The 18,364-nt window shown below is 34.8% G+C and overlaps 1 protein-coding gene across 2 annotated transcripts in view; it reads left to right on the top strand.

Annotated features, from left to right (window-relative positions):
- B3GLCT (beta 3-glucosyltransferase) overlaps nt 1-18,364 on the top strand; it is a 133,322-nt gene that overhangs the window by 31,565 nt on the left and 83,393 nt on the right. For both annotated transcript variants that reach the window (XM_051986498.1, XM_051986499.1), the window contains exons 3-4: nt 8,341-8,380; nt 12,576-12,685. In XM_051986498.1, the coding sequence (XP_051842458.1) occupies nt 8,341-8,380; nt 12,576-12,685 (150 nt within the window). The remainder of the gene's footprint in view (nt 1-8,340; nt 8,381-12,575; nt 12,686-18,364) is intronic.

Here is an 18,364-nt window from a genome sequence, read left to right as displayed (position 1 = left end):
AAAGCTCTGTACTTAATGTAAATTATATTAACATCTATGGGACAAAGGTATAGGAATGATGATCAATGCAAAAAGTAATAATGCCCTGAACTAGGTTTGTGGCCATATGAGCAATGAGGAGTCAGATGAAAGAGATATTGTGAAGATAGAAATGACAAAATTTGACAACTAGTCCATGGAGTGAGGAAGAGTGATAAGCTGAAGATAATACTACCAGACTGGAAGGATGATGTACCCTTGAAAGGAATCAGGAGTTTTGAAGAAAGGTAGATTGAAAGGGAAAGAAAGTGAGTTTGGCTTTGAACATGTTAAATTTGAGGTATCTATGGGACATACAGTTTGAAATGTTCCATAGATAGTTGATGATGCAAGATTAGAACTGAGAAAAGAGACTAAGTTGGTTGTATAAGTCTGGGAGTTATTTGCACAAAGATGTATTTAAGTCCATAAGAACTAATGAAGTCATCAAGTGAGGGCAGAGAGAAAAGAGAAAGCCCAAGACAGAGCCTTGGAATCCAAATTCACTTAGTGGGCAGGATATGAGTGATGATCCAGCAAAGGAGCCTGAGAAGGAACAGTTAGACAGTAGAACAACCAGAAATGAATAGGGTCACCTAAAATCCAGAGAAGAAAATATTTAAAGAAGAGAAGGTAGTAATCAATATCAAATGCTACAGTGAGATTAAAAAGGATGAAGACTGAGAAAAGACCATCTCATGTGGCAATTCATCTCACACATGCAGCAATTGGGCAGAGATTCCAAAAGAGGGGAATGAATGGTCAGTATTAGAAGAATGGGTACCCTAATGTGAGAGCTGTTAATTAGGTGTAGCATTCTAGAAAATTATTTGGAATTGGGCAAAAACTGTGCCATTTCATTATCAAAGACTGGGGGGGGAAATGAGGAAAGAGCTGAAGATGACATAGGCTTTTGAAGGGAAGGGGAGGGATTTCAATGTTTATGGCTTCCATTTTCTCAAAAAGAGGAAGAGCCTTAACCTTAAGAGTTTGGGGAAGGTATGGTGTGGAAAGCTTGAGAAAGGAAACTTTGGATTAATCCTTGGATTAAAGGACCAATTAAGGAAGAGTAAAACTATTGCTTCATATTAATGAGTGCTCAGTTAAGGTTAGATAATATAAATTAATATTTTAATCCTTTAGGTCTTTTGCCTGACTTCATTAGCTCTCCATTACCTATAGAAAAATGTCCAAATTCTCAGCCTGGTATCTAAAGCTACCTTCAATATGACCTCAAAACTATCTTTTATCCCCTACTAATTCTTTTATCTGTTGAAAAAATCTTTGTCTTGTAAGAGTTGGCCAGTCCAATTTGTACCTAAAACAGAAATTCTTCTCTGCAACTTAGTCATTATATGAACCTCTGACTCTTAAGCAGCTCCACAATTTCTTTATTCAATACCTTCTCTTATGTTGTTCCTTCTGTCTAAAATGTCCTTCCCCTCTATACTCATCTATCAATGTCCTACTTATCCTTTATGTTCCCACCCAAATGTTTTCTCCCTGATACCCCTTCCCCCTGAACCATCTCGTAGGAACCTCCATAGATGTGATTTTAAAAATTTTTCTTGTGCCTCTTGTCACATTAGTTTAGCTTTAAAAATAGTACTTGTACTTCTATCTCAGCCTCCATATGAAAAGCCAGGCACTCTGATATTAAGCTTTGTACCAATCTCCATCCTCAGTCACTCATAAGTGTCATTTCAGAAAATAGGCTTAATAGAGGTATTCCTTTTCTCATTACTAGGTTTTGTTTTTCTTCCCTAAATGATCACTCATTTGCCAAGTTAATAGATAAATCATAGTTTTGTCAGTGAAGATCCATCTATGCAGTTTGGCAAAGTCTGTTAAGAAAATTGAACATAAAAGCCACAACATATGTCAGCATAAGACTGGAGAAAGTAAACTGCTAGGTGATACACTATTGAATAGAACTCAGAATGGTGGATAGAGCTTGAGACTTGAGGTTAGGAAGACCTGAATTTTAATCATTTCTCTGACACTTACAAGCTGAATGGCCCTAGCCAAGGCACTTAATCTCAGTTTCTTTCTCTATAAAATGGGTATAATAATAATACCTATTGTGAGTATCAAGTGAGTCAGCATTTGTAAAGTACTTTGCATACTTTAAAGTTCTATATAAATGCTAGCTAGTTGTTATCATTATCATGATGATATGGCAAAGGTGTATTAGAAAGAAAATTCACTGTATATAATACCAAAACAGTGTACCTGTTCTTAGACTCAGTTAATAACAATAACAATAATAATAGTAATAGATATATTATTTTTACAAATAATTATAACTGATATTTACATAGCACTTACAATGTGCCAGGTACTATGCTAAACACTTTACAAATATTTCATTTGAGCCCTGGGAAGAAGGTGCTGTTATTATCCCAATTTTACAGATGAAGAAACTGAAACAAATAGGTTGAGTGACTTGCCCAGAGTCACACACTAAGTGTCTGAGACTAGAGATCAGGTCTTCCTATTTCTAAGTATTGTATTACATACCCCACATAGACCTAGCTTGAAGTGTTGCTTTTGATACATACTGTCATGATTTTGAGGAAGTCATTTAATTTCTCAATGTTCCAATGAACTCTCTAAGAATATTAGTTGCAGAGCAGGTGCCAGTTTATATTGGTAAAGAGAGTTTTCTCACTGAAAATTCTTTATACCATAGAAACCACCTTTAAAAACCATCAGGGCAGAATCAACAGTTCTATACTTTAATCACAAACAACAATTTTTGCTTGCATTCATATAAGAGCTTAATGCTTTATAAACATTACTAAATTTAATCCTCACCGCAACCCTTTGAGTAGGGATATTATCCCAGTATTACCTGTGAAGTAGTATTATTATACCCATTTTAAAGACCAAGAAACTAAGTCTCAGGAGGGTTAAGTGATTTGCCCAGTCATATGTATGGCTTTTAAATGGGAGGGTTAGGGACTAATTACAAAATGCTGCTTCTGAAATATGCATTTCTTAGTCCTGGCACTTGAGGCCCTCTGGTTCACTCATAGACCATATATTATAGCCAAATTAGACTTCTAGGATTATATAATTTAGTACTTGAAGGGATGATAAAGATCATATCATTTGCTATATCCTTTTACAAATGAGGAAAGAGATCCAGAGCTCAGGTTGTTTTCAGAAGCTGAGAAAGAATCTCAGAGGTTATCTCTGAAAAGAAATGCCTTCTGTGAGTTCCAACCCTTATCACTTCCAAGATAAATAAAAACAACTATGTTTGGCATTCCAAATCCTTCCCAACTTTTTCCTTAACACTCTTTCCTTAACACCCTTCTTCCCAGCCCTCACTTACTCTGGGAACTAGTGACACCATTCTTCTTGCTGTTCTTCAAATAAGATACTTGATCTTCAGATTTCAGTTATTTCCTTATGAATGTTACCTATGCCTGCAATGCTCCCCCTCTTCATCCACCCTTTGGCTTCTCTAGGACATTTTATAGAAAGACTTTTCTAATTCCACTTAATGCTAGTGCCTGCCCTCTGTTGACTATCCCCTATCCTGTCCATCTCTTGTTTCTACATAGATAGCTTATTGTCTCTCCAGTAGACTGTGAGCTCCTTGAGAGCAGGGATTGTATTTGCCTTTCTTGGTATCTTCAGTGCTTAGCATGGAACCCCATATTCACCTACTTAATAAATATTTCATGATTGGCTGAGTTAATCACCATTCCCATCCCTACACTCCCTCCTGAGAGCTCTCCATTTTCTGAGAGAGCCCCTTCATAAAAAAAAAAAAAAGCTGCTATAATACTTTTCTTTACATCAAGACCAACTCTATCTCTCTGCAGCTTCTGTACCTTGCTCCTGGCTCTTCCCAACTTTATTTTACTTAAAGATTTAAGAAGCATGCTGTCTATGGCTTCACATAGGTCATAGATATTTGCTGAGAAGTACAGAACTAAGAATCCTGACTTGTCCTGCAGACCTCCAGTCAAGCTGATTTATTATTGTTGTTCAGTAGTTTGATCAAGCAAAGTTGCTTGAGTGATTTGCTATTTCCTCCTCCAGCTCATTTTATAGATAAGGAATCTGAGGCAAACAAACTCAAGATCCCACGGATAATAAGTATCAGAAGCTGGATTTGAACTCAGGTCTTCCTGACTCCAGGCCCAGAGCTCTATCCATTGTGCCACATAGCTTCCTTCAAGCTGATAGTAAAACATTAATGAACCATTTTGAGTCCAGCTATTCAGTGATTACCATTTGGTCCATTTCTTGCTATTTTGCCTTTAAGTATAGAATGTGAAGCTTTGTTTTATAATTATCTAATATCTTTGTCAGTCTATTTGTCTATCTATATGTCATTTATCTTATATCTGTAGCATGCGCCAATCTACCAGTCTAGTTATGCTGAAAAAGGTTCTTCATTCAAGAATATACTATTAGAAGAAATTATATTCCTGAATGTCCATTAATAAAATAATATATTTGATGTGAATCTTAAAACATAGTATACATTTCCCATATAAAAAACAAACAATTTGTCTATGCAGTTTGTCCATGTTGAGTTTCTTGAAATTGATCTTTGATATTGTCTTTTATATGTTAAGTTGTGTTTAGATGATAGAAAGTTCAAAAAATCTGCAAATTCATTGAATGCTCATTTTTTTCTCATTCAGTACTATAGATAATTTTTCTGGATATGATTTTTTTTTTTTGCCACGGACCTAGTTCTTTTGATTGTCAGTAAATATGATTCCAGAACCTGTGGTCTTTTATTGTAGCTGCTAATAAGTCCTGTACAATTCTAATTATAGCTCTAGCATATTTGAATTGCTTTTTATCTTGTTTCTTGCAAAGTTTTTCCTTTGATTTAGGGGCTTCAAAGTTTGGTAATAATATTCCTGTGTGTTTTCCATAAAAAATCTCATTGAAGTTGTGATCAGTGGATTTTTTTTCTTTTTCTACTTTCCCTTCATATTCTATCACTCACTCTAGGACAATTTTCTGGAATTATTCCCTGAATTATTATATCAAAGTTCACTTTTGGGTCACAACTTTTAGGCAATCCAATTATTTTTATATTTTTTCTTCTTGATCTGTTCTCTAGATCTATTGTTTTTCTGTGTTTCATATTTTGTTTTTATTTTCTCATTCCTTATTATCTGTTTTGTTCTTTCTTGGTCTCTCATAGCTTCACTGGCTTCTCCTTGCCTGATTCTAATTTTTAAGGAATTATTCTCATCTTTGAGACTCTGTATCTCCTTTTGTGATTGATTAACTAATTTTTTTCATAATCTTTTTGTTCTGCTTGGATGGTTTTTTATTTAAAAAATTCTCAATGTCTCTCATTTGATTTTTAAATTTTTTTTTTTTTTTTTGAGTTCGTTTCTAAATTCTCTCTGGGCAGGGAGCCATTTCATGTTACTCTTTGGGGTAGAAGCTTTTTTTTTTTTTTAACTTCAGTGTCCTCCTCTGAAAATGAACCCCAGTCTTCCCTGTTCCCATAGTAAGTTTCTGTGGTGGAGTTCTTTCTTCTATTTTTTTTTTTTTTTTAATAAGAGGTATTGGTTTAAGCACCTCTAATCCTGGGGTGGGAGTGGTGCCTCAAACTCTTCATGCTAACCAGGAACTCCAAACCAAGAGCTCCCCCTTCCTGCCAGTGCCCACAGCCAGTAGCACCCCCCGCCAGGCTGTCTCTGCACTCACCAGGTGCACATTCCTTCTTGCCCAAGGCCACCGCCTGCAGCATAGCTGGACCTGGCCTTCCTAAACAGCTGAGGTTCTCTCAGTCCTCCCCGACTCAAACCTCAGCTCCTCCAACAATCCAGATGGTGAAAGTCTCTGGGGTTCCTGCTGAGACTCCGGCCACACTTAGCTAGCCCAAGAGGACTCCACTTGATGTTTCTGCAGAGCAGCCAGTCAGGATCTGGGTTTTTCTTCAGATCTTGTTGAATTATACCAGGAGGACCCCTGCACAAATCTTCCTGATTTTTTACTAGTCTATGTTCTCTCTGAGGTACAAATTTGTTCTATTTATGGAGGAAATCTGGAAAGTTTGAAATGTACCAAATTACTCCACCGTCTTTCCATCCAAATTACTCCCCCATCACAAGTCTATTGGAATTGGCCTGGATCATCTCATTGTTAAGAGCCACGTCCATCAGAACTGATCATTGTATAATCTTCTTGTTGCCGTGTATAATGATTTCCTGGTTCTGCTTGTTTTACTCAGCATCAGTGCATATAAGTCTCTCCAGGCCTTTCTGAAATCATCCTATTGGTCATTTCTTACAGAACAATAATATTCCATAACATTCATATACCATAATTTGTTCAGCCATACTCCGATTGATGGGCATCCACTCAGTTTCCAGTTCCTTGCCACTACAAAAAGGGCTGGCACAAACATTTTTGCACATGTGGGTCCCTTTCCCTCCTTTAAGATCTCTTTGGGATATAAGCCCAGTAGTAACACTGATGGATCAAAGGGTATGCACAGTTTGAGAGCCCTTTGGCCATAGTTCCCAGTTCTCACAAGTCGTTGTTGCTAAAGTGGTATCAATCTGAGAGTGACATGAATATCATTAGAATACCATCTTTATGTGGAGATCCTAACCATTGAACTCCTATAAGTTAGGAGATTTGGAGCCTCAGTTGCATAGGCAGCTGTTGAAGAAATAAGTGCAGAGAATGAGATGAGCTGGGAGTGAAAGAAGGGAATATGGATGGATTCTCTCCTAAAATGTCAGTACCCTTGATTAAGAATTTTCGTTTGATTTTACGACTGTCTTAATTAAACATGTTGCCTTCCGAAAATGACAAAATATATAAAAGTTAAAGGAATTCATATTTCTAAGTTTTTTCTTCTTGAATCTACCTCCTTTATTTTTTTTTTAAATTTAATTTTATTTAATAATAACTTTATATTGACAGAATCCATGCCAGGGTAATTTTTTACAACATTATCCCTTGCACTCGCTTATGTTTCGATTTTTCCCCTCCCTCCCTCCACCCCCTCCCCAAGATGGCAAGCAGTCCTCTATATGTTAGATATGTTGCAGTATATCCTAGATACAATATATGTTTGCAGAACCGAACAGTTCTCTTGTTGCACAGGGAGAATTGGATTCAGAAGGTAAAAATAACTCTGGAAGAAAATAAAAAATGCAAATAGTTCATATTCGTTTCCCATTGTTCTTTCTTTGGGTGTAGCTGTTTCTCTCCATCATTTATCCATTGAAACTCAGTTAGGTCTCTTTGTCAAAGAAATCCACTTCCATCAGAATACATCCTCATACAATATCGTTGTTGAAGTGTATAATGATCTCCTGGTTCTGCTCATTTCACTTAGCATCAGTTCATGTAGGTCTCTCCAAGCCTCTCTGTATTCATCCTGCTGGTCATTCCTTACAGAGCAATAATATTCCATAACATTCATATACCACAATTTACCCAGCCATTCTCCAATTGATGGGCATCCATTCATTTTCCAGTTTTTAGCCGCTACAAACAGGGCTGCCACAAACATTTTGGCACATACAGGTCCCTTTCCTTTCTTTAGTATCTCTTTGGGGTATAAGCCCAATAGAAACACTGCTGGATCAAAGGGTATGCACATTTTGATAACTTTTTGGGCATAATTCCAGATTGCTTTCCAGAATGGTTGGGTTCGTTCACAACTCCACCAACAATGCATCAGTGTCCCAGTTTTCCCGCATCCCCTCCAACATTCATCATTATTTGTTCCTGTCATCTTAGCCAATCTGACAGGTGTGTAGTGGTATCTCAGAGTTGTCTTAATTTGCATTTCTCTGATCAATAGTGATTTGGAACACTCTTTCATATGAGTGGTAATAGTTTCAATTTCATCATCTGAAAATTGTCTGTTCATATCCTTTGACCATTTATCAGTTGGAGAATGGCTTGATTTCTTATAAATTAGGGTCAGTTCTCTATATATTTTGGAAATGAGGCTTTTATCAGAACCTTTAACTGTAAAGATATTTTCCCAGTTTGTTGCTTCCCTTCTAATCTTATTTGCATTCATTCTGTTTGTACAAAGGCCTTTTAATTTGATATAATCAAAATTTTCTATTTTGTGATCAGTAATGGTCTCTAGTTCATCTTTGGTCACAAATCTACCTCCTTTCTATTTCATTTTTGGGCTTCATCTTTTTTGTGAGTGAGTAAAGGAAGATATTGCCAAGTTTTTGAGTTTAGATTTATGATCAGAATACCTGGACTTGAACTTTTCAAGAACTGTGATGTTTGATTGCACATGTTTATTCCATATGATAAAATTGTTTCTTCTTCTTTTTTTTTTTTAAACAGAATTTGGGAAAAAGTGGAACATCAAATAAAAATGATTTAGGTAAGTGACTGGGAAAGTTTGTGTTTATGTTTGTATACTTGACTATTTTAATCTTGTAATATTCCAGTAGATTACTGATCTTGTTGAAGTATGGAACAAATATTTTTTGATATATTATCACAAGGTTAGCTTCTTGCCCCCATTTTTAATCAATAATTAAGATGAAACTATCAACAAAAAGTTAGGAAAATTACCTGATACACTGGGTGACAGTAAAGTTCAAAAGCTTACCTGAGGTAAAGTGCCTTGTCCAGTGTCATCACTCCATTAGACAATGTCAGCATTGGGATGGGAACTCTTTTCTTTTCTCACTCCTAGTATAATCCTTTCCTCTCCTTATTCTGTTCCCTCTCCTCTATATTGCACTGTAAGAGGTGAGTGTGTGCATATGTATATACTCTGCTTTTCACTGAAAGACTTTCCATGACATTTTGGTAGTTTTAAAATCTGTGTTCCATATAAGTTTTTACAATGAAGATATAGAATAGGTTTTGATCTTTTCCTACAAAATCCTTTTTCTTTCTTTCTTTTTTTTTCATTTCCTTCTTCTCTTCTGCAATATTTTTTTTCTTGGTTGAGTGTCTACTGCTTACTTCATTTAATTTGCTTTATTTACATTTATTATTTTGTTTATTTATATTATTTACTTTAGCTATGTGTTTAGTTTCTTTTACTTCTTTGTGTCTTCCCCTTCATCTCTGTAGAATGTCATGGCATTCCTCATCAAGATACTTCTCTTTGGTAGAAAAACTACAGTGATGTTTTGAGTTATTGCAGCCTTTAAAGTACGATAATGGGATACGTTAAGGAACGCAATATGATATGGTAAAAATAACACTGGCTCTGGAATGAGAAGTGGGTTAAAATTTTACCTCTATGCCTAAGGACAAATCAGTGTGTGTCATGTATTATCTCTTGTGCCCAGGTCACTTCCAGCCTCAGATCTCTAATCCTAGGAGTCCAAGAAAAATGATGAAGTGGATGATAGAGATATCTTATTTAGTTCTGTTACTTGGACAGTTACTGAGAAGAGACGGAAGAGTTGGAAGATAAGAAGGGCTCTTACTTAAGTGAAACCTGAGGGCTGCTCTCAGATGATGGGATAAAATTAAGGAATGCTAGTATGAAAGCACTTACTTTCTACAGTAATTATCCAGAAACAATGATTACTCTTGCTAGAGTATTATCAAGTCAACAAGCATTTATTAAGGTTTTTTTGTTTTTGTTATTTTTTACCTATTCACCCAGCACTGTGTTAAATGCTGGGAATACAAATACAAACAGAAAGATAATCTCTGCCCTTAAGGAGCCGAAATGCTGAGGATGAAGAAGGTGGGTGGTCATAAAGCTACCAAGACCATTGCAGAGGAAGAAGTATAGTTTGGAAAGAATGAAATCATGGCTGTTCTGGGCCTTTTCCTTTAAAAAGGTGTTTCTGGGAGGATAGAGACCATAGCTACTGAGAATATTTCAGTGGTGTGAAGGAAGTCCAGGGTTGGAGTGTGCTTTAGGGTGAAGAAGTTTCTGGAACAAGGAGAAGATAGAAAAAGTCTGGCATAGTCATAAGTACAACCTAAATAGGAATAGCATTTCAGCATTTGAATTATTTTTAAAAACAAACATTCCATGCTAATTTAGGTGTGGGTTTTTTCTTCTTCTTTTTTTTTAAGTATAGAAAAATTGAAATGACTCATAAGCCTGGTCATATAATGAATTTACTGGGGCTATTACTGGTTTCCATCAAGTTGTATATAAAGGTTGCAGCAGTACTACTTACTTACCAACAATGTTGAAGTTATCCTGCATATAGAAAAAAAAGCACATGATCTTCATGCTCTTTGGAAAACAGAAGCAACAGCTATTTATAGGGCCATAAATTTAAAGCTTGAAGAGACCTTAAAAAGTTAGCCTAAATGAGACTAGCATTCTCATTTCATTGAAGAGAAAATTGAGATTGAGAGAAGTTAAGTAATTTGCCCAGGATCACACAGCTGGGAAGTATCTGAGGTGAAATTCAATCTAAATCTTCTTGAATCTAAATGCAGTTGTCTGTTGCTGAAGATGCCTCTCACTGCTGATCCTGTAGAAATGGTGCCATCAAAGAGAAAGACTGGAGCTCACATGTATAAAGATAGCAGTTTGGTATTTCAAAATTATTTCCTTTGATGAACACAACTATTATGGACAGGACAAATAACATGACCATTTTACAGAAAAGAAAATGGAGGCTCAAGAGAATATCTCATCATAAGGAGTGGCAGTCTGTTTGCAAATATGATCAGGCTTTGTTAAATAGAAGCTGATATACTTTGGAACAATGGATCTGAGATCACATTTCACTTCTAAATTTAAAAAAATTTAAAAAGAGATAGTTCCCATGTAGATTTATATATTTTAACATATATATATATATAAAACACTTGAATTTATATTGCAGATTTAACAGAGAGTAGGTCATTTACTATCTTTGTATACTTTGTATTAAGTGCCTTGCATCTTCATAGACAGTAAGATGTGTGTTGAATTGAATAAAGAACCTGTGTATATTTACACATAGCTATCAACATGGAATTTTCCTGTATTAAATTTTTATTAGGTTTTCGTCGGAAACCATTTGGGGGCAATGTTTAGAATTTAGATTAGAATTTTATATGCAAAATAGCTAATTGAGCAGTTGGTTGATAGAGGTCCACAAATGCAGAACAATAAAAGAGAATTCTATAAAATTATATTCCATTCAGTATTATTGTACACACTCAGGCTGAGCTGGGGTGGCCAGGCCTTGGCATCCTCCTAGGGCAAGTCCAACTTCTTGTATATACCTCTTTCTAAAGGCTCAGTAAGAAAAGAGAATGGTAAAGCTATTCAGGCTATACAAATGAAAAGAAAGAGAGAAAAAAAGAGAGGGGGAAAAAAGCTAGTTGTTTTTTATGGAGGAGAGTGATCCAAGACCTGCACTATTGAAAAGGAGGTAACCAGTTTCTGAAAGGATGTAGACAAAGCCCCTTGGGGTCTAGGAATAACATTGTACCAGTGTAGAATGAAAACTCCTTGAGGACAGGGACTTTTCTATTTGTATAGCCCTTGACACGGTGTCCGGCAGAGAATAAATGCTCAGTTAGGACACTTTGGTTGATTGTTGGTTGATTTCTATATTATCAGATTGAAGAAGGAAATGCCTAATTGGACCTCTCTGATCTGCCAGCCAGAGAAGCAGCAGGGGACTTAGTGACTAATTTTTGAGCTCTCACTTTCTAGCACAAAGGACTTTTCTCCTCCCAGGCAAGTAGATTCATCTTATCCAGGCATTTCAATTGGACGCAAATACCATCAGGGTTATTTTAGATGTGCTTTATGCAACATTTCCTCTGTAAGCACCAAGTACTGACACATTTTTATATTGCTGTTTTCATGGAGATAATGCTTAATCCTGACTACTCGACTATTGGGAAATCTCAGGGATTTGAAATATCTTTGTGAAAAGCTTCGGAAGTTTAGGGATATAAGAGCAACATACTGCTTTTATTGGATAGCAGTATACTTCAAGTTTTCCCAAAGATTCCTGGAGTATGGTTTGGGGATCAGAGGACACCTGTTCTAATGTTCTTGTCTCAAGTTAAATTCTCAGGTATATGAGGCAGGTGGGTTTTCAGAAAATTGCAGGTAATTCCACATGAATACACATGTCATTGAATGTGTTGGATGACACATTTCTCAAAAAAATGAACAGGTCGTCTCCTCAGACCTGGCATGATTACAGTGATCTTGTTTCCCTGATGCTGTGTTCCCTTTTGGTCAGCCATTGCAAATTTGAAAAAGTGTTGTAAGATTTTACAGGGATTCTGATTACATATAAGGCAGCTAGCTAAGTGGCACAGTGACTAGATAGAACAAAAGACTTAGAGTAAGTTCAAATAGTCTCAGACACTTGTTAGCTATGTGACCTTAAACAAGTAAATCTCTCCACCCCAATTTCCTCATTTGTAAATTGAAGCTAACAATAGCACCTGTCCCTTAGGGTTGTTGTGGATATTAACTGAGATCATATTTATAAAATACTTTACAAATCGATTACCTTTATACTTAATAGTTATTGATTTCCTTCATGGTGTCTTTTGTTGTTTTCTTACTTGTCATATTTACCTTGGCAATGGAAAAAACAACGCCCCTAATATTCCTATTTTCTGATTCACAGACTTAAAAGAAGTTGTATTTGTCATCCAGAGTCAAAGTAATTCTTTTCATGCAGAGAGAGCAAAGCAATTAGAGCAAAACATCTTAAAACAGGCTGCCGATCTTACCCAGGTAGGCAGAAGCTGTAAGGAGTGAATGTTTATTCTGCATGTGCTTGGGGATATTTGGGTTTTCTGAAGCACTGGTTCTTTCCTATATGGTCGACTCTCATTAAAATGTCTGGATTGACATGTATTGTGTTCACTTAGTACTGGATGTTTACTCTTTAAAATTTCCACTATATCACCAGTGTTTTTAGAATGACTACATTCTGAAAGGTATATATAAAGAGAATGTTAGGTTTGAAATTTAGCATGAAGTATAGTACAAGGATGTAGAAAAGAATTTTTTGAAAGGAAAATATGAAAATTGGATGATCAGATTCAGAATATGTAACATTTCATTCATAGACAATTTTGCATGTTTGCAATAAAATTTGATTCATTTTGGCCACATGATTATTTTTATTTCCTTTAATTTTAAAGTTAGCTTTAATTAGCATTTGTGATTAATTATAATTTAATTTGTAATTTGGGAGCAGAATACCTCTTTTGATGCATCTTCCCCAGGCCTGCCCTTAGATCAATCAGTCAATTCATAAATATTTATTAAGTGCCTATGATGTCAGGTATTGCTATTGTTATTAGCATTATTATCTTATTAATTATGATTACTTCTTTCAACCCACTATTAACTTGTACATTTGGTATGGGTCACAAAATGCCTATTTTTATGTATTATTCTGAGAGGAATATACAAACTTATGTACTTCATCATCCAATATGTCATTGTCTTTCTATTAATAGTAAAGATATCTTTTTTATATTTGGCTGAAGTTCTAGAAAATAATGCCCTTGCATTGCTGTTATTTTTCTAGATGGTATTGAATTTGAGATACTCAACTTATCTCTGTCTTGTTTATTTTATTACTGAAGAGCTCTTTTGCAAAGGAAATGTGAATGTACATATTCTAGTCGAGGATTCTTCTTTGGTGATTGGGGTGATGACAGGAAGTAAGAGGATGCCTTATGGAAAAAGGAGCAGCATTATTGACTATTTTATTGATTCATATAAAAGCCAATGAATAATGGCTATACTTAATGTTTAACATTTTCTCAAGTTATTTTTTACTTAGGTAATTAGTAATTGTTGAATGAATTAAAATATTGTTTTGTTGAACCTTATAACCTCTGTAAGTTATTGATACCTATGGAAGGTGTGTGTGTGTCGGGGGGGGGGGGGGAGCAGAGAAGTGTTTTCTCAGAACATTCAATTGTCTAAATGAGCTGTCTCCTATTATCTATATATCATACTACCTATGACTGTATTTTAAAGAGAAGGAAGAATTCCTGGCTACTGTTCAGACTTTGATTATCTTTGGGAATAGGAGACAGAGGAAACATGATTAATTTATCTTTATTATAAAATCTGAAAAATAAATGACTCATTTTAGGTGAGCCTTCTCACTAAACTTTTACCATTCCATTTGAGCTGTTAATAAAGAGCCAACTGTGTTGGTATGGGTTTCTTTTCCTTTAATTTTCTCTCCCTCTTTTATAAGGGGAAAGGTAGGCATCAAGGAGAACAGGGAGAAACCAATAGCCTAGATAATTTGCAAATTACATCTAATGAAGAGTTCATAGAACTAAATTGAATTTACTTTATTGTCCATATCTCTGAGGAAAAATTTCTTGATTGACGGTAACATTGATGGACATTGTCCTTCTGTTATATACATTATCTATGTGCTAGTTGGGGCTATATATAGTGAGTTTCAACTCCTTATCTTACCAGCATGCATCCTTCTTGGTTTAGCAGAAAGGTGTTTTATCTTCAACTTTTTTGATTATGAATTCCACCCCCTTCCACTTTCCCTATTTGAGCTATACTAGTTATACTCAGTTGTATCCATTACAGAGATCAGAGCTGGCTACATTGTATTTTATCAGTGTTCATTAGGGAAATTAGTCTATAGTTTTCTTTCTCTGTTTTGGCCCTTCCAGATTCAGGTTTCAGGTATTCTTATCTATATCATAAAAAGACATTGCATTTTATCAAAAGAAATACAAGTATTCTTTTAATAACATCTAGAATTAGTTAGCTCCCTTATGATAATATATTTAGAGCTGAACAAGACTTAAGACATTACCAAGTCCTTTCTCCTTATTTTACAAATAAGGAAATTGAGAGAGATTCAGAAAGATTAAATGATTTATCTAAGATTGCAAAGTCAGTATTTGAATCCAGATCCTTTCACACCAAACCTAGAATTCATTCTATATCTTGTTGCTTGCTAAATAGAACTATTGTTTAAAAGCTTAAATTGAAGGGAAATAATAATTTTGCAATGCATTGTAGTTGTATGGTTTTGGGAAAAGAGTATTGGACCTGGAGTCTTGAAGTCCTGGGTTCACATTCTGCCCCTGACACTCATTTGCAGTGTGACAAGAAATAAGTTGCTTAGCATTTCTGAGTCTTACTTGCTTCATCTGTAAAATGGGGATTATTAATTCCTATAGTATCTACTTAAGAGGGTTACCGTGAGGGCTCAAATGATATATATGTGTGTGTGTATGTATGTGTGTGTATATGTATGTGTATATATATATATATATATATATATATATATATATATATATATATATATATATATATATATAGCTACATAAATGATAGTAATTGCTATTTCTAGAAAAATCAGGTGTGAGCCAAAAACAAAGTTAAGTAATTCTTTGATAGTTTGGAAATAAATTTCTAAATTACTTTCAAAATAATTCTTTTGACTTCTAAACTTTTATTTATGGACCAAAGATATCCTTAATTGGACTATTTATTGTCCCTTGAGTATACTATGTGTACTTCCCATCTCTACACCATTGCTCTTGCCATTTATATGACTTTAAAATGTTCTTTTCTACTATCTCCACTTATTTAGACCTTATCCATCTTGTAAGCCCATTTCCTTACCACCTCAACCTATAGTGATTCTCTGAGCTCATATGGCATTCAATGTTTTTTGCATCTCTGATGATCTTTTTATATGCCGCTAGCCTTTTTATTGAATCTCTTTTTTTTTTTTTTTTTTTTTTCTTTTCTACACAGCAAGCAGTACATAGGTTGTTTCCTTTTTTATTGTTTTTGGAATCAGATTTGTGGTTTTATCATTCTCTTGACTTTCCTGTGGGGAAATTTCTTTAGCTTCATTCAGATCTGTAATTCCTTCACCATTTTATAACCTTACCCAGTTAAATAGTCTGAGAACAAATAAGTATATGTCAGATTTCAGTTTTCCTAACTCTGAGGCTACCAGGTCCTTATGCTTTAAGCTGTGCTGCTTCTGACGTGATTAGGAGATATCTAATCATTGTTTTTGGTAGATTATTCTCAGGATAATTACAAATTGTTGGCAGAAGACAGATTATGAATTAGCTTTTTACTTTCTAACAATTTCTTAAATAGCAAATATATCAGAGGCTACTATGAACTAATATTGTCTCTTTAGTCAAGAATTTGAGTATGTATTTACACTATTTACAATGTATTAATTTTTTTATTTTCATTTTGAACTTAGAAAATAGCTTATTTTAAATGGGATTGATAATTTGTAAAGATCTTTGCATAAAAAATATGGAATATATACTTTTTCCTATCCCTTTCCATTTTAAAGTTATTTATAATTTGCTTAATTTTTGAATTTTGAAATTCAAATTACCACTAGGTGGCAATATTGGTTTTTAAAATTTAAAGAAATGTAATTCTTGCTTATTATTGGACATTGGACAATAATAATTTATTGCTACCCCTTTTCCCCACCTCTCCTCCCACCCTCCCCCCTCCACATTTAATTTCTATGCTTAGTGAATGGGAATAGGACTTACTGATAAAGTTGCCACTATTTAAATATTAACTAGTTCTTTATCCTTTGCTTTAATGATTATTTTTAACTCTAGAATTATTTCCCAATAAGAAAGTCTAGTATAAGGATTTAAATAGTTATGATAGGACATTGTTAATTTGCGCATAGGAACTTAGAAAGCATCCTTTTCGTAGATTTATTTTTTGCAGACAGATCCAAATTTTTAGAGACTCTTAGAATAATAGAACTAAGACCATAGAGAAAATGTATTCTAACTCCTTTCCACTCCCTTTTCTATTATCTTTCTGAGGCCCAAACAGTTTAAATGAGTCACAAAAGTCACAGAGGTAGTGAGTGATCAGGGTTGGACCAGAATATAGGTTCTCCTAATGGTTCATTCATTCAGTACTCTAAGCTTGGGCTTCTCAAGCTTTTAGATTTCAGGACCTCTTACACTCTTAAACATTATTGAGGATTCCCCCTTCCAGTAGATTTATTTATGTGGATTATGTCTATTAATATTTACCATATTAGAACTTATAGCATTTAAATATTATTATACAAATGATTTTAACTTTACAGATGCCTTACAAGGGTATTGGAGGGTGCCTGAACTATACATGGAGAACAATTCTAAACAAAACCTTTAGCAAGGGATAATGCTGTAAAAAATTACTCTGGTATGGGTTCTATCAATAAAAAGTTATTTAAAAAAAAACAAAGCCTTTAAAAAAATTAGAATGACTTAAATTTCAAATCCATCTGGTAGTAGAGAGATTAATTGGTATTAGATTCTGGAGGTGTTCTTGTTGCTAAGAAAGTATATGTAAATGTGTACTATTAATTGCATTTTTAGAAGGCAAAAGAAACTTTGGACAGTTGAAACTAGTTCCAAAAGTTTGTCTATGCTCAATGTGAACTTGTTAAGTTGTGCTTTAATATAAAACTCTGCCAACATTTAGGATTGTTGACATTTTATCATTTATGTGATTCCTCATCAGCTTCCACTGACCCTCATTGCTTTGGCAAACTATCACTTACTTCTCCTTTGCCATAAGGAAATAAAATACTCTTTGATTAAAAGCACAAAAGTCATCTACCCTCACAACATGCCTATAACAATGTTGTTTAATTGTTGTTTAAAAGAATGGAAGGAAAAGAAAAAAGGGAAGAAAGAAGGAAAAGAAGAAAGAGGGAAAAAAAGAAAGGAGGAAAAGAAACAGTGGAGGAAAGAAGGAAGAAAGAAAGAAGGAAGGAAGAAAGAGGGAGGGAGGGAGGATTAATTACGGATATAGCGAGAAGAAAAAAGAAAGACATTTTTAATAGGGGGTAGGCAATGAAAGTTCCTAGGAGTAGGCTTTTGAAATTCAGAAACTGGAGTGATTGGAGTTGGGGGCTAGCTGAACCTCTCTTCAGAAAGGAGACTCTAGGAGGAACTCACCAATGGGAGAAGGGGGCAGGCCTTACAGAGGAATATTTGAGGTTGAAAAGACACAGCAGGACTGGATGTTCCAGGGTGAGGTAGCAGCAGAGGCAAGATTTTGAAGTCCTGAAGAGAGGTGGATGGGAAAAGCCATTGTTTGGGTGTGTCCGTGTGAGCACACCCTGAAGCAGATATTACCACAGCCCAAGCTTTATATATATATCTTTCTGTGGATATATTTGTTATTATGTGTGTGTGAAATTACTTTGTAAATTTTATATTGTTTTAGGAATGTGTTTTATTAGAGTATTTAAAGTAGATTAAAAATTTTGAGACTCTGATATGAGCTTGATTCTTTTTGTTTATACTTTTAAGTTTTTGATGTCAGTTTTTTTTAATAAGAATTTTCATGTTTTAGTGGTCATATAAAACCAGTTTATGATCACCCCCATAAGCCACAAAGCACTTCTTT

Source organism: Antechinus flavipes, chromosome 3 (genome assembly GCF_016432865.1).
Source record: "Antechinus flavipes isolate AdamAnt ecotype Samford, QLD, Australia chromosome 3, AdamAnt_v2, whole genome shotgun sequence".
NCBI lineage: Eukaryota > Metazoa > Chordata > Mammalia > Dasyuromorphia > Dasyuridae > Antechinus > Antechinus flavipes.
The sequence above is the reverse complement of the archived record's forward strand: the minus strand, read 5'-3'. Positions and strand labels throughout refer to the sequence as shown.